Source organism: Carcharodon carcharias, chromosome 4 (genome assembly GCF_017639515.1).
Source record: "Carcharodon carcharias isolate sCarCar2 chromosome 4, sCarCar2.pri, whole genome shotgun sequence".
NCBI lineage: Eukaryota > Metazoa > Chordata > Chondrichthyes > Lamniformes > Lamnidae > Carcharodon > Carcharodon carcharias.
Window position 1 is genome coordinate 200,559,902 of NC_054470.1, and position 24,852 is coordinate 200,584,753.

At 44.3% G+C, this 24,852-nt stretch overlaps 1 protein-coding gene across 3 annotated transcripts in view; it reads left to right on the top strand.

The window, feature by feature from the left end:
* Positions 1–2,461: 2,461 nt before the first annotated feature.
* LOC121277472 (FYN-binding protein 1) overlaps positions 2,462–24,852 on the top strand; it is a 205,771-nt gene continuing 183,380 nt past the window's right edge. The window contains exons 1-2 of one of the 3 annotated variants that reach the window (XM_041187001.1): positions 2,462–2,634; positions 20,082–20,320. In XM_041187001.1, the coding sequence (XP_041042935.1) occupies positions 20,249–20,320 (72 nt within the window). In that variant the 5' untranslated portion in view covers positions 2,462–2,634; positions 20,082–20,248. The remainder of the gene's footprint in view (positions 2,635–20,081; positions 20,321–24,852) is intronic. The other 2 variants (XM_041187004.1, XM_041187002.1) reach the window with 2 other exon arrangements.

Below are 24,852 nucleotides of genomic sequence, written 5' to 3' on the forward strand. Positions count from 1 at the left end.
CCACTTCATGCTCTCGTCGGGACTTGGAAAAATTTATTAATTTTGCTTCCAATCTCCACCCCTCCATCATTTTCACGTGGTCCATCTCTGACACTTCCCTTCCCTTCCTTGACCTCTCTGTCTCAATCTCTGGTGATAGACTGTCCACCAATATCCATTACAAACCCACCGACTCCCACAGCTATCGCGACTACAGCTCCTCACACCCCGCTTCCAGTAAGGACTCCATCCCATTCTCTCAGTTCCTTCGCCTCCGTCGCATCTGTTCCGATGATGCTACCTTCAAAAGCAGTTCCTCTGACATGTCCTCCTTCTTCCTTAACCGAGGTTTTCCACCCACGGTCGTTGACAGGGCCCTCAACCGTGTCCGGCCCATCTCCCGCGCATCCGCCCTCACGCCTTCTCCTCCCTCCCAGAAACATGATAGGGTCCCCCTTGTCCTCACTTATCACCCTACCAGCCTCCGCATTCAAAGGATCATCCTCCGCCATTTCCGCCAACTCCAGCATGATGCCACTACCAAACACATCTTCCCTTCACCCCCCCTATCGGCATTCCGTAGGGATCGCTCCCTCCGGGACACCCTGGTCCACTCCTCCATCACCCCCTACTCCTCAACCCCCTCCTATGGCACCACCCCATGCCCACGCAAAAGATGCAACACCTGCCCCTTCACTTCCTCTCTCCTCACCGTCCAAGGACCCAAACACTCCTTTCAAGTGAAGCAGCATTTCACTTGCATTTCCCCCAACTTAGTCTACTGCATTCGTTGCTCCCAATGTGGTCTCCTCTACATTGGAGAGACCAAACGTAAACTGGGCGACCGCTTTGCAGAACACCTGCGGTCTGTCCGCAAGAATGACCCAAACCTCCCTGTCGCTTGCCATTTTAACACTCCACCCTGCTCTCTTGCCCACATGTCTGTCCTTGGCTTGCTGCATTGTTCCAGTGAAGCCCAACGCAAACTGGAGGAACAGCACCTCATCTTCCGACTAGGCACTTTACAGCCTTCCGGACTGAATATTGAATTCAACAACTTTAGGTCGTGAGCTCCCTCCCCCATCCCAACCCCCACCCCCTTTCTGTTTCCCCCTTCCTTTTCTTTTTTTTCCAATAAATTATATAGATTTTCCTTTTCCCACCTATTTCCATTATATAAAAAAAAAATTTTTTTACATCTTTTATGCTCTCCCCACCCCCACTAGAGCTATACCTTAAGTGCCCTACCATCCATTCTTAATTAGCACATTCGTTTAGATAATATCACCAACTTTAACTTTAACACCTATGTGTTCTTTTGTACTATTGTTGTTGACATCTTTTGATGATCTGCTTCTATCACTGCTTGTTTGTCCCTACAACCACACCCCTACTCCATCTCTCTCTCTCTCTCTCTCTCCGCCCCCCCACACACACACCTTAAACCAGCTTATATTTCAACTCTTTCTTGGACTCGAACTCAAGTTCTGTCGAAGGGTCATGAGGACTCGAAACATTAACTCTTTTCTTCTCCGCCGATTCTGCCAGACCTGCTGAGTTTTTCCAGGTAATTCTGTTTTTGTTTTTGTTCTAACCAACTGGATGTTGTCTTTAACCACTCAGCTACACCAGCCCTTCTGAATGCTACAATAGTTTATTTGATCATACTGCCACTCCACTTCCTTTTAATCCTTCCTAATCTTTGTGTGTATTTGTTCACCTGTTTATGTCTGTCTGTGACTGAGTTTGTGTATGTACATTTGTGTGTGTCTCTGTGCATGTGTGAACTGTGTGAATTGTGAATATGAAGGAACACAGGGACATGGGACTTGGGAGCAGGATTGGCCATTTGGCCCTTCAAGCATGCTCCACCAATTGAAACTATCATGGTTGATCTGATTGTGGTCCCAATACCTTCCTGTCTGCCCCCATAACCCTCGACTCCCTTGTCTATAGTAACATCTGTGTCTGTGCAAGTCTGCCTTTGTCTGTTTGTGTGTGTTTGTGCATGTGTGTGTGTCTGTGTGTGTATTTGTGTGAAAATCTGTCTGTGTGTCATGGCCAGAGGGTGGGTTAGCAATGTTAAACTTGGGGAATGGCTGACTATGAAAGCATTGATCAAATTCTGATGTTGAAAAGAGCTGTGATTGCATTGTGCGGCTAGAAGTTTTCAAAGAGGAGTCTTTTTTTGTATGTATGTGAAAGTGTGTGTGTAAGTCTGCCTGCATGTGTATCTGTGTTAAAGTCTGCCTCTGTGTGTGTGTGTGTGTGTGTGTGTATGTATGTGTGCATTTGTGTCTATGCAAGTGTCTGTGTATGTCTCTGCATGTGTGTATGCGCGAGTGCCTGCCTGTGCATATCTGTGCAATTGTATGTTTGTAGGTGTATTTTATCCAGTGTTTACTCCTGAGGCAAGCTCCTCCCATTATCCTGTCTCTACTCCTAGCCCCACCCTGCTAACCCTTCAACCATTCGTGCCCCCTGGATTATATGCAAATGCTGAGTGTGGTGATAGGGCTTCCTGTAATGTGTCTGCAATACTACGTCTCAACATTCAAAAAGGAAGTAAATGATGCAGAGAAGAAACTACATGTTATCTGTGTGGTTGTTCGGGACCAGGGCAGCTAGAAGTAATCATAGCTGCGCTCCAAAATGGTGAGTGTGTCAACATGTGTGTGCATTTCTGAGTGTGTTGCCACGTTTGTGTGTGCCTTTGTGAGCATGTATTTGTTATTGTGTTGGTGTGTGTATGTGTTTGTGAGTGTGTTTATGTGTGTGTTGATATGTATTTGATCTGTGTGTGTTTGTGAGTGTGTTTGTGTGTTTGAGAGTGTGTTGAGGTGTGTGTATGTTTGTGTGTATTGAAATGTGTGAGTGTGTTTATGTGTGTTGGGCAGTGTGTGTGTTTGTGAGTGTGTTGAAGTGTGTGATTTGCGTATTGACATGTGTTTGTGTGTGTTAAGGTGTGTGTGTGTTTATGTGTGTTGAACAGTGTGTGTGTTCGTGAGTGTGTTGAAGTATGTGATTGTGCGTATTGACATGTGTTTTTGTGTGTTAAGGTGTGTGTGTGTTTGTGTGTGTTGAGATGTGTGTGTGTGTTTGTGAGTGTACTGAGGTGTGTGTGCCTGTAAGTGTGTTGAGGTGTCTGTGTGTTTGTGAGTGTACTGAGGTGTGTGTGCCTGTGAGTGTGTTGAGGTGTCTGTGTGTTTGTGAGTGTACTGAGGTGTGTGTGCCTGTGAGTGTGTTGAGGTGTCTGTGTGTTTGTGAGTGTGTTGAGGTGTCTGTGTGTTTGTGAGTGTGTTGAGGTGTCTGTGTGTTTGTGAGTGTGTTGAGGTGTGTGTGTTTGTGAGTGTGTTGAGGTGTGTGTGTGTTTGTGAGTGTGTTGAGGTGTCTGTGTGTTTGTGAGTGTGTTGAGGTGTCTGTGTGTTTGTGAGTGTGTTGAGGTGTCTGTGTGTTTGTGAGTGTGTTGAGATGTGTGTGTGTGTTTGTGAGTGTGTTGAGGGGCATGTGTGTTTGTGAGTGTGTTAATCTGTACGTGGCATCTTGCTCTTGCTAATTGTATCATGGCCCTTTCAATAATTGTTTTGGTTTATATGCTGTTGGATTGCAGTTTTGGAATGGTGGAATTTGCATTCAGTATTCAAATTCAGGATATGTGTGAAGATTGGTACCAGTTTCTTTGACAATACGCCTTTGTGCACTTGCTCTGCAGATTGGATGCTCAATTCAGGTTTTGGAGCTGTTCCCAGACAAGAAAATATTTGTTAGATCATCACATGACAATGGGTCTCAAATACCTGACATTACATCCCTGAACGAGAAAAAGAGAGAAAGTGAGTAAGAGAGGCATGCAGGGATGTAGAGAGCGAAAAGAATAGATTGAGAGAGAGAGTTAAGAAAGAAACAGAAAGAAAGAGTTTTGCATAGAATTTACAGCCCATAGGCCCTTTGGCCCAACTTGTCATGTCAATATTAATACTCTATACAAGCCTGTACCCATTCTATCTACTTCTATCATCATATCCTTTTCCTCTCTCTCTCTCATGTGTTTATCTAACTTCCCCTTAAAGTCATCTATACTATTCACCACATTCCTTGTCAGAGAGAGAAAGAGTGAGAAAAATTACATAGTGTTCAAGTTCAAAGACAGACCATTTGGCCCAACTGATCTCTGCTGGTATTTATGCTCCAAAGGGATCGAGAGAGAGAAAGAATGTGAGGTGGGACAATGAAAGGGAAATACTTAGTAGTTCTACCCACAGTTCTCTTGTTCTGTGTTTGTTGTTTCAGTTTTCCAACATATTTGCAGTTTTTATTTGGCTTTGCGATGCAACTTATTGAGACACACAGGGCAGGGACAAACAAGGCTGGGCAAGGCCAGGTGACTGGTCATGGAGTTTGGCAACAGGGTGGTAACTGGCCTTTAACTCTCTACATCCCTGGTCACTGGATGAAGGCAAGCTCAGTGACAGGAAGCAGAGAATGAAACTGAGCTTTATCAGGGGTTTTGTGTATGTGTGTATGTGTGTGGTGTGTTTGTGGGGTGGTTCATGATGTTTGGATCGAACCAGATGAGATGCATTGGTTCACAGAAGGGTGATGGGGCTGAATTTCCTTTGGAGCTTTGTTGGGACTAAGGAGGAAGTTCACTGGAAACATAGCTAACAGGGCCTCCACTGGGTTTATAGGGTGGAGCGGGTCAGTTTGCTGGGGGAGGTAAGCAGCAAGCAGAAAGCAAATTCACCTGTGATGTGCATGTGTGTGTGTGTGTGTGTCTCCTGGTTGGCCTATGTAAACTTCAACTCATCCAAAACTGCAGCTCAAATTCTAATTCATTCCCCCTGTACTTGTAGATGTACTGGGCCTCGATACCTCTCATCCTTGTTTTCAAATTCCTTTCTGGTATCGTCTCTGAACTTCCCCAGTCTTACAACCCTCTGGGGTCTCTGCACTCCCCCAGTTCTGGCCTCTTACACACTCCCGATTTTAATTACTCCGCCATTGGTGGCGTCCCTTCAGCTGCCTTGGGCCCCAAGCTCTGGAATTCCCTCCCTGAACCTCTCCACCTCTCTCTTCTACTTTAAACCTGTCTATTTGATCAAATGTTTGGCCATCTGTCCTAATAACTTTTTACTTGTTTGGGTGTCATTTCATATTGCAGCATTCTCTTGGTATTGTGTTAAAGTGATCTATAAATGCAAGTTGTTCCAGGGATTTTCATAGTCGTGCAGGTGGAGACAATGGGTGATGGGTTCCTGAACTCTCCTTCCCCCACTAAAGATTCTGACATAAAGAACAGCACTGTGGGTATCTGCTGGAACCATGGGATGTTATCCCAGTAACAGGCAGGAAGAAGATTTTGGAAGTGGAGGATGAAATGTCAGGGAGGTGATGTGAAAAACATTGGATTATTGGAACGTGGCGAGAGTGAGAATCTGATCCCTTTTTGAGTTTTGACGTGCAACAACTTGTGGATTGACAAGCACTCGGGGCAATTGGTATCTTGGCACACACAATCTTCCGATAGCCACACCTTTCTCAAGAATGAGTTATGAGTTTATATTTGTAATTATTCCTCATTATCTCCTCAACCAGGTACAAAAAATTCACCATGGGCTTGTGGCAGCAGAGAGCTATGCCCAGATCAAACTAGGCATTCGGTAATAACTTGAGGATCGAGACAAATATTAATGTTGTAAACAGGTCCTGAATCTGGTTTATCTGCCATTGATCTCCTGCTGATAGGAGTGTGAGCTGTGTCATCCCAAACAGTATCCGGTATTGAGAGAATACAGTATTCAGTATACACCCAGAGTGATCTCCACACACTACGACGGTACAGACCACAAGGTGAAAAAAGAGAATGTTGCAACTAACAGACAATGACTTTATTGTGAAATCAGTTGCTGTTAGACAAGAGGATAGAATCATTAGTCTGTGAGTAGTGAGGCGGGAGAGAGGAATCTCGGCACTGTTCTATTAAGCTATAACTCATGAACCTATGTCATGAGACATATGAGGAACTGAGAAGTATAATCCTCAAAGCAAAAAACGCCAACTCTGGAATAAATGTTCCAGTCATTGATGCAAGATGCTGACTGTGCTCCTGGAATCCCTCCCTCTATGCTGTTTAGAGTAAATGGCAGTTCAGCTCTGCCAAAACAGCAGACATAAGGATTCCACACCATCCTGCCTTGCATAATTGGGTTCCAGTTTTAGTCATTATCAGAAATTTATAGACTAAAATATTGAACTATTGTTTGATCCAAAACACAAGAAACTCTCTGGAGATAAGAACATAAAGAGCAGGAGTAGACCATTCGGCCCCCTCGAGCTTGCTCCACCATTCAATATGATAATGGCTCATCTTCGATCTCAGCTTCACTTTCCCGCCTGCTCCCCACACCCATTGATCCCCTGGGAGACTAAAAATTTCTCTATCTCAGCCTTGAATGTATTTAACAATGAAACATCCACAATCCTCTGGAGAAGAGAATTCCAAAGATTCATCACTGCCTCAGGGAAGAAACGTTTCCTCATCTCACTCTTAAATGATTGGACACTGCCCCCAGTTTCTAGATTCCAAGGCAGGGAAACAACTTTCCAGTGTCAACCCTGTCAAGCCCCTTCAGGACTCTGTAGATTGCAAGAAGAACACCCAACACTCTCTCCTCCCACCCATCGCCGTATCAGGCTTGTTAATTGTGTATTAATTGTGTTTGGTTGAAAGCAGGTCAGTGGGCATTAGCTGGGCAGTCCATTGTGCTCCAAAAGTAGGAACAGATTGAAACTGTGGTGCTTGCATTAGGAGATGCATGCTTGTAATGTGTATCTCTATAAATACAAGTCTATAAAAATATGTGACCATTACTTTTTATTCATTTGTTTGGGATGTGGGTGTCGTTGGCCAGGCCAGCATTTCCTGCCCATCCCTAATTGCCCTTGAGAAGGGGGTGGTGAGTCACCTTCTTGAACTGCTGCAGTTCATTTGGCGTAGGTACACCCACAGTGCTGTTCCAGCTGGCTCCACTTCTGACCTTCCCCACTGGCTTTCTGGAATAGGGAAGCAGCACGGTTTAATTCAGGATGTGGGTGTCATTGGAAAGGATAGGTATGCATTGTCCATCATTAGCTGTCCTGAGATGGCGGTTGGTGTCTGCCTACTTTATATGACAAACTACTCTGTCCTCATTAAACACTCCCTGGGCAACTACAGCACGGGGTTAGATACAGTATAAAGCTCCCTCTACACTGTCCCCATCACACACTCCCAGGACAGGTACAGCACGGGGTTAGAAACAGGGTAAAGCTCCCTCTACACTGTCCCCGGCAAACACTACCAGGACAGGTACAGCACGGGGTTAGCTACAGAGTAAAACTCCCTCTACACTGTCCCCATCACACACTCCCAGGACAGGTATAGCATGGGGTTAGAAACAGGGTAAAGCTCCCTCTACACTGTCCCCATCAAACACTCCCAGGACAGGTATAGGACAGGGTTAGATACAGAGTAAAGCTCCCTCTACTCTGTCCCCATCAAACACTCCCAGGACACGTACAGCACAGGGTTATACACAGAGTAAAGCTCCCTCTACACTGTCCCATCAGCCTCAGTTAATCTTCACACTCCAATCCTAATTTCAGTAAGACACCCATATTACTGTTTTCAGAAACCAAAAATTCTAAGACCTATGTGTTTACATTGAGGATCGTTTAGTGCTAAGAGCCAAAGCCACTGGGAAATGGATTGAGATTGACAATATTATTTCACATATAGACTTAGACTTAGTTCCTGCATGCTGGACAATGGCAGCGAGACTCTGCCACGGCCTCAGTCCATCACAGTTACTTTTGCTCCAGCCCAAGTCGTGTCCCCCACTTGAAGGCATGTACTTGTACTTGGCCAGGTCTTCTTTGGCTGACCCTGTCTTCTTCTTCCACCTACTAGTGTCTATTTTACTGCTGCTCTGCTGGCGTGTACATCCGGAAGGCAAAATACGTGTCGGGCCAGTCTCAATTGTCTCTCCATCGCCATGTCCAGTTCTCTGTCACACTTCCTCATTGGTAATTTTGTCTCTCCATGTGACCTTCAGGATCTTACCTGGGTAACGTTGGTGAATGACGCCCAACTAATGCCATACCTTTGCTGTTCTCGTCCATGACTCATTGGCATAGATTGCAGTTGTTGTTGTGAGAACATCAATCACTACATCACACTTCCTGGAGATGTTGCTTCCTATTCCTAGGGGAATTGGATGACATCCTTGATGTCCTGTTGTCCGACGGTGATGAGAGGGCCTTGTTGCATCCAGTTGTCTCTGTCTTGGTCTTCCCGCAGTTGATGTGTATACCAACCCTAGTGCCACTACTCTCAAGGCTGGTGGTCATGTCTTGGAGCGCACGTTTCTTTAGCTAGCGTGATGATGTCATTTGCAAATCTAGGTCCATCAACTGGTGGTGTTGCCACGGGATACCAAAGCTTCCGCCCACCATCGCCTTCCTCATGGTGAAATTGATAACCAAGAGAAAAAGGAATAGGGATGACATGCAGCAAGCTATACTCTTGTGGTGATGTTGAAGGGATCCATGGTGTCCATGCTGGTCTTGATGCAGCAGCTAGAATTGCTTTATTAGGCTTTGAGATATGAAATACTGCTCTGGGATGCTGTACTGTCTAATATCGTACCCAAGTGACTGCCGAAGGATGCAATCGAAGCCTTCTTGAAATTGATGAAGTTGATAACAAGTGGCTTCTGATAATCTAGGCTGTGCTCTGTAATGTTCCTGAGTATAAAGACCAGCTTGTTGCATGATCTGCCAGTCTAGAAACCTGTCTATTATTTATGAAGGATACCATCTACTTCTGCTTTCAATGTCTCTAACAGTGATTTTCCCCTTTGCTTCTTGACAGAAGTTTTCAATGAGAGACAGCAGGTTATAGAGACATGAGAAGAAAAAGCCAGCTTGCTATTATATTGGAATTACTGGAATCTTCCACACACAGGAGAAAGAGGTTTTAGGTCTTATTCCTTTCAGGTTAGGAGCTATTCAGCTAAACTTGGTCAGGAGCCAATTAAAACATTGTTGCCAAGCAGTTGAACACCATGCTAAAGACCTTGCCTGGTACTGACAGCAGTATTATGTCCCCCCGCAGTTGCTGCAGTCGCTGAGGTCCCCTTTCTTTGGCAGCTTGATGATTAGTCTTCACCTCCAGTCATCCAAGACCTCCTCCACAGCCCAGACCTTGTTGAACAGGTTCGTGAGCTCTGCTCTGATGGTGTACTTGCCATGTTCCAGTAGCTCTGCTGGTATCTCGTCGATCCCAGGTGCCATGTTGTTCTTCAGGTTCTTGATGGCCCTTTGAACCTCTAACCTGGCAATTCTCCCAGGCTGATGTTCAGCTGCTGAGGTGCGATGCTGTCATTGAACTTGAACGTGGAGCTGGGGCTGGTTGAGGATCTCCCGAAAGTGTTCCACTCACCTTGTCAAGAATCACTGGGGATAGTGCACTGTAATATGCAGCCCCACTGTTCCCTGAGCTGCGACAAATGTGAAAAGTTTGATCAAATCACCAGACTGCCCCAATTCTACCTCACTGTTTAATTTAGGCTAACAGAATACGAGCACCAGCTTTGTAAACTTAATAAGTAAATAATTGTATATTGAACAAACTGTCGTTAACCAGTGGCAAAAGAAAGAAATATGAACTGCTCATTTCTAAATCTACAACCTAAACTCTACCCCCCTCTTAAATCCCTATACACACACATACAAGACACATAAGACACACAAAATCATGGATTTTAAGGGTGGGATAAAAAAGTTCAATAGCACCAATTCCAGAGTACAGGATTCTATGGGTTGATATTGATCAATGTCTTCCAAATTCCTTTCAGTTCTTGTTGATGACATGAGGTAATCTTCCAGTATTTAGTTCACTGGTTGAGCACTCGCCTTTCAATGTCTCTAACAGTGATTTTCCCCTTTGCCTCTTGACAGAGGTTTTCAGCGAGAGAGAGCAGGTTTTAGAGACATGAGAAGAAAAAGCCAGCTTGCTATTATAATGGAACTAGTGGAATCTTCCACGCACAGGAGAAAGAGGTTTTAGGTCTTGTTCCTTTCAGGCTAGGAGCTATTCAGCTGAACTGCTTATCTCACAAAACCTGGTCAGGAGCCAATTAAAACATTGTTGCCAGGCAGCTCCCTTGGTCCAGGTTTCCTTTCCGGCACCATCCTGTCTTTCATGGCACACTCTGTTCCAGGACTGCAACATTGTATATACCTCTCACTCTGTTCCAGTGGACATGTCTTTCAAATTGCAACCATTGTAATTTTAATCCACAATCCAACAGAAAATAAAAAGATAGGCTCCTTACAACTTTGCTCCCGTTCCTCATCCACCAATAGCATCCTGCCACCCTTGCCCTTGATTGGTACAGTGGTGTTGCTTCTTGCAGCGGTTACCTCCCGTATGTCCCTACACAGCATCTTGGAATTGTTCCAATTTGCTGCTTCTGGTGCCTCTCAGCCTTTTGGGGCTAGTTCAGTAGATAACATAAAAGAAGAAATCCAAAAGTTCTATATAAACATATAAATAGTAAGAAAGTGATGAAAGGATATGTGCGGTTGATTAGGCACCCACAAAGGAGATCTTGTTGAGGCAGAGAGCATGGCTGAGGTATGAAAAGAGCACTTTACCCATCTTCACTAGTGAAGTGGGTGCTGCCAATGAAGCATTAAAGGAGAAGGTAGTCGCAATACTGGAAGGGATAAAAATAGAAAATGAGGAGGTATTTAAAAGGTTCGCAATGCTCAAAGTAACCTGGTTGGAATGTGTCCCAGGTTGCTGAGGGTAATAAGGTTGGAAATTACCGAGGCTCTGCCACAATTTTCCAATCTTCCTTGGATTTGAGCATGCTGCCAGAGGACTGGAGGATGGCAAGTATTGAACCTGGTTCTTGGGAATGAGGTGGGCCAAGCGGATCAAGTGTTAATGGGGAAACACTTAGCGGACAGTGATCATTGTATCATAAGATTTAGGCTGGCTATGATAAAGGACAAGGAGCAATTCAGAGTAAGAATGATAAGCTGGGGGAAGAATGGATCTGACCCAGATAAATTGGAAACAAGGATTAACAAGAAAAGCAGCTTTTAAAGAAGAGAAGTACAGTCAAAGTATATTCTCACAAAGGCAAAAAGTAGGACAAACAGTTCTGGAACATGCTGGTTGGCGAAAGAGATGGAACTTAAGATGAAGGAAAGGTATGCTTATGACAGATATCAGGTGGATAATGCAATGGAGGAGCAGGCTGAATATAAAAGGTTCAGAGGGGGAGTGAAAAAGCAAATAAGAAAAGGAAAGAGAGAGTATGAAAAGAGACTGGCAGCTAACATAAAAGGGAATTCCAAAGTCTTCTATAGGCATATAAATAGCAAAAGGGTGGTAAAATGAGGACTGGGGTTGATGAGAGGCCTAAAAGGGGATCTACACCTGGAGGCAGGAGCATGCTGAGGTATTAAATGAATACTTTGCATCTGTCTTCACCAAGGAAGGATATTCTGCCCAGGCCATGGTGACGGAAGAGTTAATTCAGACTTTTAAAGGGTTTAAAATTGATAAAGAAGAGGTACTGGATAGGCTGTCTGTACTTAAAAGTTGATAAGACACCAGGACCAGATGAGATGCATCCAAGGATGCTGAAGGAAGTGAGAGTAGGATGATACCAAGATTGGTAGGAAATTAAATTGTCAAGAGGAGGTAGTGAATCTTCAAAGTGAGGTAGACAGGTTCTCTGCAACCTGTCTAATAGAGAGAGTACATAGAGCTTGGTGGTACAGAGGGACCTGGGTGTCTTGGTACATGAATCACAAAAAGCTGGTACGCAGGCATAGCAAGTGATTAGAAAGGCAAATGGAATGTTGGTACTTATTGCAAGGAGAACCTGTGGCTGTACAGGGCCTTGGTGAAACCACAGAGGGGAGTTTCCACAACAGGGCCAGAAAATCCCAGCCCACATCTGGAATACTGTGTACAGCTTTGTCCCCTTACTTTAAAAAAGATATAATTGCATTAGGGGCAGTTCAGAGAAGGTTCACTCAACTCATTCCTGGGATATGGGGCTTATCTCATGAAGGAAGGCTGAACAGGTTAGGCCTATACCCATTGGAGATTAGAAGGATGAGAGGTGATCTTTGAAGTATATAAGATCTTTAAGGGACTGGATAGGGTGAATACCAGGAGGATGTTTCCTCTTCTGGAAGAGACTCGGACTAGGGAACACGGTTTAAAAATAAGAGATGCCCCTTTGAAGATGGACATGAGGAGAAATTTTAATCTCTCAGAGGACTGTTAGTCTGTGGAATTGTCTTCCTCAGAAAGAAATGGAGGCTGGGCCATTGAACTTATTCAAGACTGAGTTAGATAGATTTTTGATCGACAAGGAAGTCAAGGATTATAGGAAATTGGAGTTGAGACCACAACTAGATCAGCCATGAACTTATCGAATGAACTCCTGCTCCTTCCTCCTTTATTCCTATGAGTGGAAATTGCAGTGTCTCTAGCCATAATTTTCCAATCTCCTTAGACTCAGGAGTGGTGCCAAAGGACAGGAGAATTGTCACACCCTTGTTCAAAAGAGGATGAAAAGATAAGCCCTGCAACCATAGGCCAGTCAGTTTAACCTCAGTGGTAAGGAAGCTTCTAGAAACAATAATTCAGGAGAAAATTAATAGTCCCTTGGGCAGATGTGGGTTAATTAAGGAAAGCCAGCACCGATTTGTTAAGGGCAAATCATATTTATCTAGCTTGCTTGAGTTTTTTGATGAAATTACAGAGGGTTAATATGCTGATGTAGTGCACGTCGTCTTCCAAAAGACAATTTGATAAGGAGCTGCATTACAACGAGCTGTGGGCAAAGCTAGAGTTTGTGAAATAAAAGGGACAGTAACAACATGGATATAAATTGGCTGAGTAACAGGAAACAAAGAGTAATGGTTGTTTTAGTGACCTAGACCTTGGTGCAAAGGGCACAATTTCAAAATTTGAAAATGATACAAAACTTAGTAGTATTGTATACCATGACGAGGTATAGTGTGCCTATAGTGTAGTGTAAAACTTCAAACAGATATAGACAGGATGGTGGAATGGGCAGACAGGTGGCAGATGTAATTTAATGCAGAGAAGTGTGAAATGATTCATTTTGGTAGGAAGATTGCAGAGAGACAATATAAAATCAAGCTCTGAAAAGAGTCATATGGACTCGAAACGTTAACCCTGTTTCTCTCTCCACAGATGCTGCCAGACCTGCTGAGTTTTTCCAGCATTTTCCACTTTGATTTCAGATTTCCAGCGTCCATAGTATTTTGCTTTTATTAAGATAAAGAGTGCTGTTCTAAAGGTGGGGGCAGGGGGGCTGGTGGTGGTGCAGGTGGGACCTGGGTGTATATGTGCATAAATCATTGAAGGTGGTAGGACAGGTTGATAGCATGGCTGATAATGCATATAGTATCCTAGGCTTTATTAATCAGAGCATTGAGCATAAAAATGAGTTATGTTTAACCTGTATAAGATACTGATTGCATCTCAACCGTATTGTGTCCAGTGCTGGGCATCACACTTTAGGAAGGATGTGAAGGCATTGGAGAAGGTGCAGAAAAGATTCACGAGTATGGCTCAAGGGATGAGGGACTTCAGTTACGTGGATAGATTGGAGAAGCTGGGGCTGTTCTTCTTAGAGAAGGTTGAGAGGGGATTTGATAGAGGTGTTCAAAATCATGAGGGGTCTGGACAGAGTAGATAGGGAGAAACTGTTCCCATTGATGGAAGGATTGAGAACCAGAGGATACAGATTAAAGGTAATAGGCAAAAGAAGCAATGGAGACATGAGAAAATTCTTTGTCACACAGCGAGTGTTAGGATCTGGAATGCACTGTCTTAGAGTGTAGTGGAGGCAGGTTCAATCGAGGCTTTCAATAGGGAATTGGATCATTATCTGAAAATGAAAAATGTACAGGGCTACAGGGAAAAGGCAAGGGAGTGGCAACCGATGAATTGCTCTTTCAGAAGGCCAGCACAGACACAATGGCTGAAGGGCCTCCTTCTGTGCTGTAACCATTCTATGATTCTGTTTAAAAAAGGGGAAGAGGTATAAACCCCGCAACTACAGGCCATTCAGCTTAATGTCAGTGATGGGAAAACCTTCAGAGACAATAATCTGGGACCAAATTACTTGATATTTGTAAAAATATGGGCGAATAAATGAAAATCAGCAGTTAACAGGTTTGTTAACAGGAAATTGTGTTTGACTAACATGATTGCATTCTTTGAAATAACAGAGAGAGTTGGTCAGGGTAGCGCAGTTATTGTTGGTCATATGAACTTTCAAAGTGATAAGGTACCACATAAGGACATGTTTAGCAAATTAAAGCCCATAAATGGACAGTGGCAACGTGGATAGGAAATGTGTTAATCCAGAAAGCTTAGAGTAGTGGTGAACCATTGTTTTTTTCAGGCTAGAGAGGAGTGTACAGTGATGTTCCCCAGAGTTCAGTATTCAGACCGCTCTCTTTTTTATATATATGACAGACTTCTATTGAGGTATACAGGGCGTCATTTCAAAGCTTGCAGATGATATGCAACTTGAAAATGTAACAACAAAGAGGATAGCAACAGACTTCAGGAGGACGTAGACAAACTGGTAAAATGGGCAAACATATAAAATTTACTGCAGAGAATTGAGGAGTGATTAATTTTGATGGGCAGAATGAGGAGAAGCTTTATAAAATAAAGGATACAATTCTAAAGAGATATAGGAAGACAAATTTTGTGAAGGTGGTGAGGCAAGTTCAGAAGGCTGTTAAAAGGGCACACATGAACCTTGGCTTTATTATGAGAAGCATAGAGTACAAAAACAAGGAAGCTATGGTAAAACCCTAGTTAGGCCTCAGCTGGAGAATTGTGTTCAGTTCTAGATACCACATTTTAGGAATGAAGTCAGGGCCTTTGGGAGGGTGAAGAGGAGATTTACGAGAATAGCAAGGATGGGGGACTTCAATTATAAGGGATGGAGATACTGGGATTGTTCTCCTTAGAGCAGAGAAGTTTAAGGGAAGATTTGATTGAGGTGGTCAAAATCATGAAAGGTTTAGATTCCAGTGGCAGGAGGGTCAGTGGCCAGAGGACATAAGGTAATTGAACCAGGGGCAACATGAGGAATAAGTATTTTACACAGCAAGTTGTGTGATCTGAAAGGCGCAGTCTGAATGGATGGTGGAAGATTCAATAATAATTTTTAAAAGAGAAAGGATAAATTCTTGAAGGGGAAAATTGAGCACAGCTATGAGGAAACGGTGGGGGAGTATGATTAATTAGGTAGCTCTTTCAGAGAGCTGGCAAAGGCATGATGGGTTGAATTCCCTCCTTTTGTGTTGTATCATCATACATGATTCCATGATTCTAAGATCCTTACAACAAGCAGATAGAGAGAGATTTCATGCCAGAGACAAGGGCTTGGCTTTGAATCACAGTTGCAGAAGTTTAAACTTTATTTTTGTAATCTGTTCTTGGCAAGGCAACATTTATTGAGGGGTTTCAGTCACTCATTCATGGTAGGACTGGAGTCACATACATGCCAGACCAGGCAGGAATGACATAATCACTGCCAGTGTTATGATCCCAGCTGATGTTACTAGATCTCAGGGTGGCACGACCATATGAACACGGAGCAGGAGAAGGCCATTCAGCTCCTTGAGCCTGCTCCTCCATTTAATAAGATCATGGCTGATCTGATAGTAACCTGAAATCTGCATCTCACCTACCCCCGATAACCTATCACCCCCTTGCTTACTAAGAATCTATCCACCTCTGCCTTAAAAATATTCAGACTCTGCTTCCACCACCTTTTCAGGAAGAGAGTTCCAAAGAGTCACCACCCTCTGAGAGAAAAAGTTTTGCCTCATCTCTGTCTTAAATGGGCAGCCCCTTATCTTTAAACAGTGGCCTCTAGATTCTCCCATAAGCTGACACATCCTCTCCACATCCACCCTGTCAATACCCCTTAGCACCTGGCTTCATAGACCCTAACTTTTATTTTTTGTTTAGAAACGTGGAGGGTGGCTTTTGAACAGAGTCACAGGAGTCAGCTGATGAACTTCTAACAAAAGAATAAAACATTTATTAAAGAAGAAAAGATTAACTATATTACAATACTCCTTCACCCACAACTATACCTTTACAGGTATATATAGATTTGTAAGGGTAACACAAGTTACAAAAGGTATCTTATACTCCAATGTCCACAGTAAGTACACAGTCCATGTAAACCTGTAGGCAATCTGTGGTCAGACACACCACACTCTGAAGCTAAGTGACTGATGCAACCCCAAACAGATCCTATAGACCCATCAGATGCTTGTCAACTGTGGGCCAACCAGCCTCACTGAACTCCATCTTTCACATGAAGGTTTCCAATCTCCAGTTTCGAAGAACTTGCTTTGGAATCTTCTCCCAAATGACGCTGTCTCTCAGGTGCCTTCCACAGGAGTCCACCTCCGGGGTTTTGATCTCTCCTTCCAATGTTCCTCTCCCCTGGATTGCCATGTGCATTCAAGTTTCACCTCCATATACTGTCTCTCAGATACTCAGCCATGCCAACAGAACACCACTGCTTCACAGGCCCAATGTAAAGAGTTTCAGACCTTCAGCTGTCTCCTTGTATTTTCTGGCTTCTCGCAAGACTAGCTTTAAGTCTGCTTCCTGGAACTTTCTCCCTTTAATTTGGAGCCTTCTCCTCTGCTCCTCGCTTTAACTTTACTGAACAGGACTTTGTTCAGATTCCTGTTCTTCTCCTTGACTTCACTGTGTCATGACAATTCCACAGACCTTTCAAAGAGTCATCACAGGCACAATGGGCCAAATGGCTTCCTTCTGGGTTGAAAGATTGTATGAACCTGTACTTTTTGTTGGCGTGCCTTTAAGTTATTGTACAAAGGTCAAACTTCTGAAGATCTCAAGAGTTGTAAAGAGGTATTATAAAACCCCAAGTGAACCAGTACAGTCCTTCAGTTTAACATCCTATCTGAAGGAAAGTATTTCCAACAGTGTTCTCTATCGCTAGTTTCTCACTATCTACTCTATCAAATACCTTAACCATCTTAAACACCTCAAGCAAATCACCCCTTAATCTTCTACGCTAGAGGGAATAGATGCCTATTCCATGCAACCTGTCCTCATAATGTATTCCTTTTGTAGTCCTTTTAGTTGACTCCCTGGGCAATTGAGAGGGTATGGGGTGGATTTTACAGGGGGTTGGGCATATCGCTTGCCTCCCCCTGCCCGCCAAATTAGAAAAGTCAGCTGCCAATTAACCGACTTTAGCAAGGCTGCTCGGCAGTGGTAACACACTACATGTGGCCTTATCAAACTGAGAGTGGGGCATCTGCCCCTCAGTTGAGGAAGTCCCACCCGTGAGAGCTGATGGCCAATCTGATTGGCCGGCAGCTCCAGCATGTCCTAGCAGCACCAGAACTCAGTAGTGAGTGCTGCCAGACTGCAAGCAGGTTCCTGGGGAAGGCAACTTTACAAAGTCAGGCCTTTTTGGGTGGACAGGGATCTGGCATCCTGGGGCAGGGGGGTGGTGAGGGTTTAGGTTTTGGAGGCCGGTGGGGGGGCGGGGTAGGGGCACAAAGGGGAAAAGTGCCTCTGCCCCTGATGCGCACAGGGTACCCCCTCAAAGGAGGGACCTTCCTTCCCACCTTTTCACCAGAAGTGAAAAAACAACCAGCCCACTCTCAACTGCCTTCCACGGCCAACCCTATTGTGGAGGCAGAAGCAGAATTACACCTTTAAATGCACCTTCACTGGGCAGTTAAGGGCCTCAATAGGCCTACAGATGGGCAGGCAGGCAAGAGCCTTACCCACCCAATGTATTATGGGGATCGGGTCAGGGGTCGGTGGGAACGTGGTACGCTAACCACCATCGCACTAGAGTGCGACCTCACCGGAGTGCTGGGAGTTTGGAATTGGTTCTTGCTCTGCTACAGGGGAAGAAGCTAGCTGTTTGGTGAATATCTGAGTGGTTAAGGTCTATTCCATTGCTAAGGTTTAAAATAGTACAGGAATTTGTAGTAAGATTAATAAAGTACATTAAAAAAATAAATAATTGAATAAAATTATTAAGTAGTTAATTAAAACACATTAAGGATGGCAGGACAAGTGATGTGTCATGGCTGCAGCATGTGGAAGCTCCTGGATACAAGTGTTATTCAGGACAAACACATCAGCAGTAAGTGTTTGTGGCTTGAGGAGCTTCAGCCTCAGAGTCATGGAGCTGGAGGCTGAGCTGCAGACACTGCGGCACATCAGGGAGGGGGAAAGTTACCTAGATGCTTTATATCAAGAGGCGGTCACAACCCTTAGGTTCTTCTGATTTGGAAGGTGGTCAGGGCAGGAGAATGTGACTGCAGCTGAGGCAGGTAGGAGATCCAGAGGGCAGGAGTGCAGGAGTGTCAGCCTCTGCAATTGCCCAACAGGTTTGAGGTTCTCTCAGCTTGTTTGGATAAGAGTGGGGGCTGCAGGGTGGGTGAGCAAACTGTTCATGACACTGTGGTACAGGGAGCCACCCATGTCGGGGGAGCAAAAAGGAATGTAGTGGTATGGTGAGGAGGATTGACACTGTTCTCTGTAGCAAAGAACTGGAGTCCAGGGGCCTGTGTTCCCTGCCTGATGGCAGAGTATGGGGCATTTGCTCAGGTGTGAAAAGGAACTCATAGTGGGAGGGGGAGGATCCAGTTGTCATGGCCCATGTATGCACCAATGACATAAGCAGCGTGAGGAAGAAGGTATTGCATAGTCAGTATGCGGAACTAGACACCAAATTAAGAAGCAGACCCACAAAGATAATAATCTCTGGATTATTACCTGAGCAATGTGCAAATTTGCATAGGGCAAATAAGATTAGAGAAATGAATGCGTGGCTCAAAGACTGGTGTGGGAGAAGTGGGTTCCAGTTCATGGGGCACTGGCATCACAGGGGAAGGTGGGGTCCGTACCGTTGGGTCAGTCTACACCAGAATCATGCTGGGGCTGGTGTTCTAGTGAGCTTCTTAACGAGGGCAGTGAAGAGGGTTTTAAACTAAACAGTGGGGGGAAGGGATCAAATTTGAGAAGATGTGGTAAACCAAAGTGTAGAGACAAGGCAAGGGAGAAAGGCACTAATATAGGAAATGATAAGCAAACAGTGATAGGAAGCGACAGATAGTACAAATCTAAGAATAAATCAGCAGTTAAAGCTACACATTATGATCAGCCATGATCATAATGAATGGCGGAGCAGGCTCGCAGGGCTGAATGGCCTACTCCTGCTTCTAGTTTCTAAGTTTCTACGCTACAAAAATAATAAAAGGACAAAACCATCTGAATGCATATAGCATTCGAAACAAAAGATGAACTGATAGCGTAAGTAGAAATACTTCTGCTCCTAACTCGTATGTTTGTATATTTTATGTGCCCCAGCCCTGCCAAAAGCATACCCAGGAGGGGGCCATATAATTCTAGCAGATCTCCCCCTGCTGATCATTGTGCAGTGGCTCTTTGCTGGAAAGCCTGTGTGCAGACACCAGTTTCCACCATAAGCAAGCTTGGGCCACATGCAGAGAAAGTTCACTGGATTGGTTCCCAGGGAGTTAATGCCAGCGAATGTTTGAGCTCTCTGGAGAAGTGTGGAGTAAGAGACTTTGAGAGATTGGCAAGACTTCTGAAGGTTGGAGATCATTTTCGGCCTGGACTGGATTGTTGCATTAGATTGAGAAGGCCATTCAGTCCCTCAAAACTGTTCCTCCAGTGAACAAGATTATGGTTGAACTGTATTTTAACTTCATTGAGCCACATTGGTTCTGTAATTCTTGATGTCCTTAACTAGCGAAAGTCCATCAATATCAGTTTAGAAATTTTCAATGAACCCCTAGCTTCAAGAGTTTTTTAGTGTAGCAGTTCCAGATTTCCACTAACCTTAGTGTGAAGAAGCTTTAATTTTTAAGGTTAAGCCCTCTTGTTTTGGTCTCCCTGCATCAGAGTAAATAAGTTTCTCTCTCTAACTCTGTCCTAGATCTCCTGTAAATAATTAATTTCACACACACTGAAAGGGAAGATTTCACAGCCTCTCAGCTGGAAGCTGTGATCTGAAGGGCTGTCGAGCAACTCGCACAGACTGTGGAACTTATTCCAATCCCTCAGCTCACACCCTGGGTGAGACAGCAAGTCCAGCTCCCCACAATGAGACCTAACTCTCAGCCAGGCTGCACCGCTCTGAACAACCCCTCCCGATCCTCCACACTGCCATTACAGGTCAGTACTCATTTATCAAAATACCTCCCTCCCCCTACCTGATTTTCATTTCCTAAATGCTGGGCAGGTGAGTCTCTCTGAGTCTTTATCTCTCTTTAGGTGTCTTTCTCGCTCTCTATACATCTCGGCCTGTGTGTTTGTCTCTCTGCTACTCTGCCTCGATCTCTATCTCTTTATCTCTATTTATCAGTGTCGACCTCTCTGTCTCTTTCTCTCTTGCTCAGTCTATGCCACTTTCTCGATCTCTCTTTCTCTCTCTTGCTTTGCACTCTAGCTCTTAATCTGGCTCTGTATGCCTCTCTACTCTCTCGTAATCTCTTTTCCTGTGTTTTTGCCAGTGGCTCTCTAAAGTTCACTCTGCTTCTCTATCACTCTCTCTCAATTTCTGCCCCTCCTCTTTCTCTCTCTCTGTCTCTCTCCCGTGTCTTCCTTGCACTATCTCCTTCTGCCACCCTTAATCCCTATCTCTGTCTTTTTCTCTCTCTATCAGTGTCCTTCACTTTATCTGTCTCTCCCTCTCTTCCTCTGACTATCTCGGTACCACTCTCTCTATCTCTTTTTCACTCTGTCTCTCTGGTGGTGATTTTCAGCAGGCGTCATCTTAATTGTTTCTCACCGAAAATTGGTGGTCAATGGAGAAAAATGAGGCCGGTGGGAGGGGGGCGTGTGGTGCAGGGCAAGGAAAGAGGGAAGAAGGGGCCTGTAAGTGAGCCGCCAGAATTTCAGCCTGTTTCCTGTTTAAATATGCAAATTAGTTGCAATGTTGAGACTTGAATGAGCGAATAGTCTCAATCTGTTTGTTTTATTCATTCATGAGATGTGGGCATCGCTGGCTGCGTCAGCATTTATTGCCCATTCCTAGTTGCCCTTGAGAAGATGGTGGTGAACTGCCTTCTTGAATTGCTACAGTCCATGTGGCGTAGGTACAGCCACAGTGCTGTTAGGGAGAGAGTTCCAGGATTTTGAACCAATGACAGTGAAGGAACGGTGATTTATTTCCAAGTCAGGATGGTGAATTTGGAGGGGAATTTCCAGGGGATAGTGTTCCCATCTGTCTGCTACCCTTGTCCTTCTAGGTGGTAATGGTCATGTGTTTGGAAGGTGCCCTCAAAGAAGCCTTGGCGAATTCCTGCAGTGCATCTTATAGATGGTACACACACTGCTGCTACTCTGCGTCGGTGGTAGAGGGAGTGAATGTTTGTGGATGTGATGCCAATCAAACGGTTGCTTTGTCCTGAACAGTCTTAAGTTTCTTGAGTGTTGTTGGATCTGCACTCATCCAGGCAAGTGGGGAGTATTCCATCACACTCCTGACTTGTGCCTTGTAGATGATGGACAGGCTTTGGGGAGTCAGGAGGTGAGTTACTCATTAGATCAACATACAAGGGTGCTCAGACAGTGTTCATACAGGGATGCCAGGATTGCCCCAGCCAGGCTCCATAACATGGCCCCATCAGGCCATTTTTCCTACTGCAGGTACAAACATGGCTGTACAATAAAGTCCTGCCATTCACATGGGTTATGTTCTTGGAAATCCTCACAAATGGCAAACATCTTATAATGGGAGTCAATTAGATCGGTTCCAACCATACAAAAATTTGATACTGTAATAACTTGACATAGCGGACAGATATCCTCTTGAAACAGATAACTTTATAACAGAGAGCTCTTCAGAAACTACATGCTTGAATCAGGTCCTCGACTAGAAGCCCCGCTCCCCCTTGGATTACCCGCGCTTAGGGCTCATTGGCCAGAGCCTCCAAGAACAATCACATGACCTCGATAGGCAGTAGGAAAGGCTATACCTTCAATTCCTACATTTCCTCCCTCTTTAGTTTTTTTACAGGTTCTATTTACAGAGAACATTTGAATAACCCACAACATATACATACGTACAACTCAGGTGGTTAAAGATTAAGCATCTGAGGCCCGTTCCTTATTCAGTTAGAGTGCCATAAGCTCTACCACTTGAGGTTCTCCCGCTAGATCGACATGATCAGGAACTGCAACGCCAGGTACATTATTAGAAAGTGGCAGGTCAGGGTTAGGTAACACTACAAGACATCAGGTATGTCTATTCTAGGTCACCCAGGGGTTACTGGTTCAATGTTAATCACGGGCAGAATAACTGGTTATTGGAATGTCTCTCTATCCCTAAGATGATCCATATGTTTTTGAACAATTGGGTCTTCCACTTCCACCTGGAAGGACAAGGGACCAGTTTCTGAGACAATTATACCAATTGGTCCACTTCCAAAATTCCCCATGAAAACTGTATCTACCACAGTGAATTTTTCAGCTTTGCTATAACTATCATGATTCAATTTTTGATTACTCTGATTCTTCTCTATCTTCCTCTCTAAATTTGGAAACACCAGACATAACTTTGTACATAGGTGGCATTTCATTAACAAATCTGAAGGCGTCGCAAGATAATTGAGAATGAAGTAGGAAACTCAAGTTTCCAGAGTACCCTCGGATAACCCCTTCATTCCTGATTTGAAAGTTTGCACAGCTTTCAGCTAACCCAGTTAATGAGGGATGATATGGTAGTGTTTTAATGTTTGATTCCATTTAAACTCATGAATCTCTGAAACTCTGTACCGGTAAAGACTGTACTGTTATCCGAAACGATGACTCCCGGTAGGCCATGAGCACTAAAACATTGACGCAGCTTTTCAATAAATCCGCTCAATGTCGGTGATCTGACTTCATACACATCCATCCATTTAGAATGTGCATCTACGATCAATAAAAACATGCTACCTAAGAGTGGTCCTACATAATCAGTATGTAGATTAACACAGGGTCGACCAGGCCACTCCTGTGGATACAGTGGAGCTGAAACAAGCAGCTTCTGTTGTTGTTGACAGTGGAGACAGTGCTTGACCATGCTTTCAATGTCACTGTCAATGCCTGGTCACCAGACACAGCTTCACGCAAGCACCTTCATCTTCGAAATGCCTGGACGCGCACTGTGAAGCTTTGCCAAGAGTGGTTCTCTTCCTTGTGAAGGCACGATGACTCTTGATCCCCACAACAAGATTCCATCTTGACAACTCAACTCTATTTCCCGGGCATGGAATGGTCGCATCTCTTCAGACACTGGGGAGTTTGACCACCTTTGCAATACAAGGTCTCTGACTTTCGACAAAATTGGATCTCTGTTCATCCAATTCCTAATTTGCTTCACACATACAAGTGAAGAATCCAGGAAATTTAATACAAGCACAGTGTCTTGTGGCACTGGAGCATGTACAATGCCTTCTGGTAATGGGAGACGACAGAGTGTGTCTGCATTTGCAATATGTAAGCCAGGATGGTGCATAAAGGTATACTCATACACATGGTCTGACACAATGGTGAAATGTCATCCACGCAGATACTGGTGGAATTTCTTCACTCCAAATATCACTGATAAACCTTCCTTTTCTAGTTGTGAATAACCCTTCTTGGCTGCAGAGAGGGTGCTGGAGACATAGCTGATTGGTCTTTCTGATCTGATTTCTGTCTTCTCTTCTGTTTGCTACAAAGTTTTGTCTCATCCTTTCACAGTCGGCCAAATTCCTCTCTGGTGAAATCTTAACTTGGTTCAGTTCGGTAGTTGAGCTACCCTTGGCTTCATTATCCACTTGCATCTTGGAAAGTTCCATGATTTTTCCTTCTAATGCCCCTTTTGTTTCATTCAGCTGATTCTTCAGCTCCTCAGTCTCTTTCTTGTATCTCTTGGCTTCCTCCTGGAATATTGAACATTGTTGTGTCTTTTCCACCAACTGTTTCTTCAGTTTGTTCAGAATGGCACTAAATTCGTTTTTGTTTCTCTTCATGGTTTTCCAGAGGAACCAACTCTGACCTGAGGAATCCTTGCAGCATTTGATGGTTCTTCGATTCTCTCAACTCATCCAGAAATACACTGTTGTATTCCCTTAGTAACACAGGAACTCCTTCTGTTCTCAAGTGAAATATTTCAGATCAGCTGAGCTCGATTTTTTGTAACACGCCTTGGCCCAGAATACTAGGTCCTTCACCTATCACTGTGATCACTGGAAACTGGGCTGGCTGTTGCCTATAGAACAGGGCTGTTGCCCTTTACCTGTATGTTTTCAATTGAGCTGCTGTTCGCTCCAGATTCAGTGGCTGGATACCTTCATTTGGGTATTTAAATGTGTGCTCTCCCACCCACTGTGGCTGAGGCTCCTGTATCTACCTCCATTATTAGTGGCTTCCCATTCCCTTGGATTGTGATGGTAATAGGTTCAGTTTTTACCGCTGTGATGTTGTATGAGGAATAGATAATGGTATCAGCAGCTTCAGGTTCTGTTACATTATTCACTTCAATCATTTTGGCCTGCTGCCTTATGGACCATCTCGATTTTGCCCTGCATTGCTTTGTTACGTGACCTTTCTTATGGCAGTAATGGCATTCTGCCTCCTTGAATCTGCAGGTATCCGGTACGTGGTCAGCCACATATCTGTAACAGATTAACTTTGGTGTTGCTGCTGAAATGCTTGCACTGGGCCTTTTCATGTTT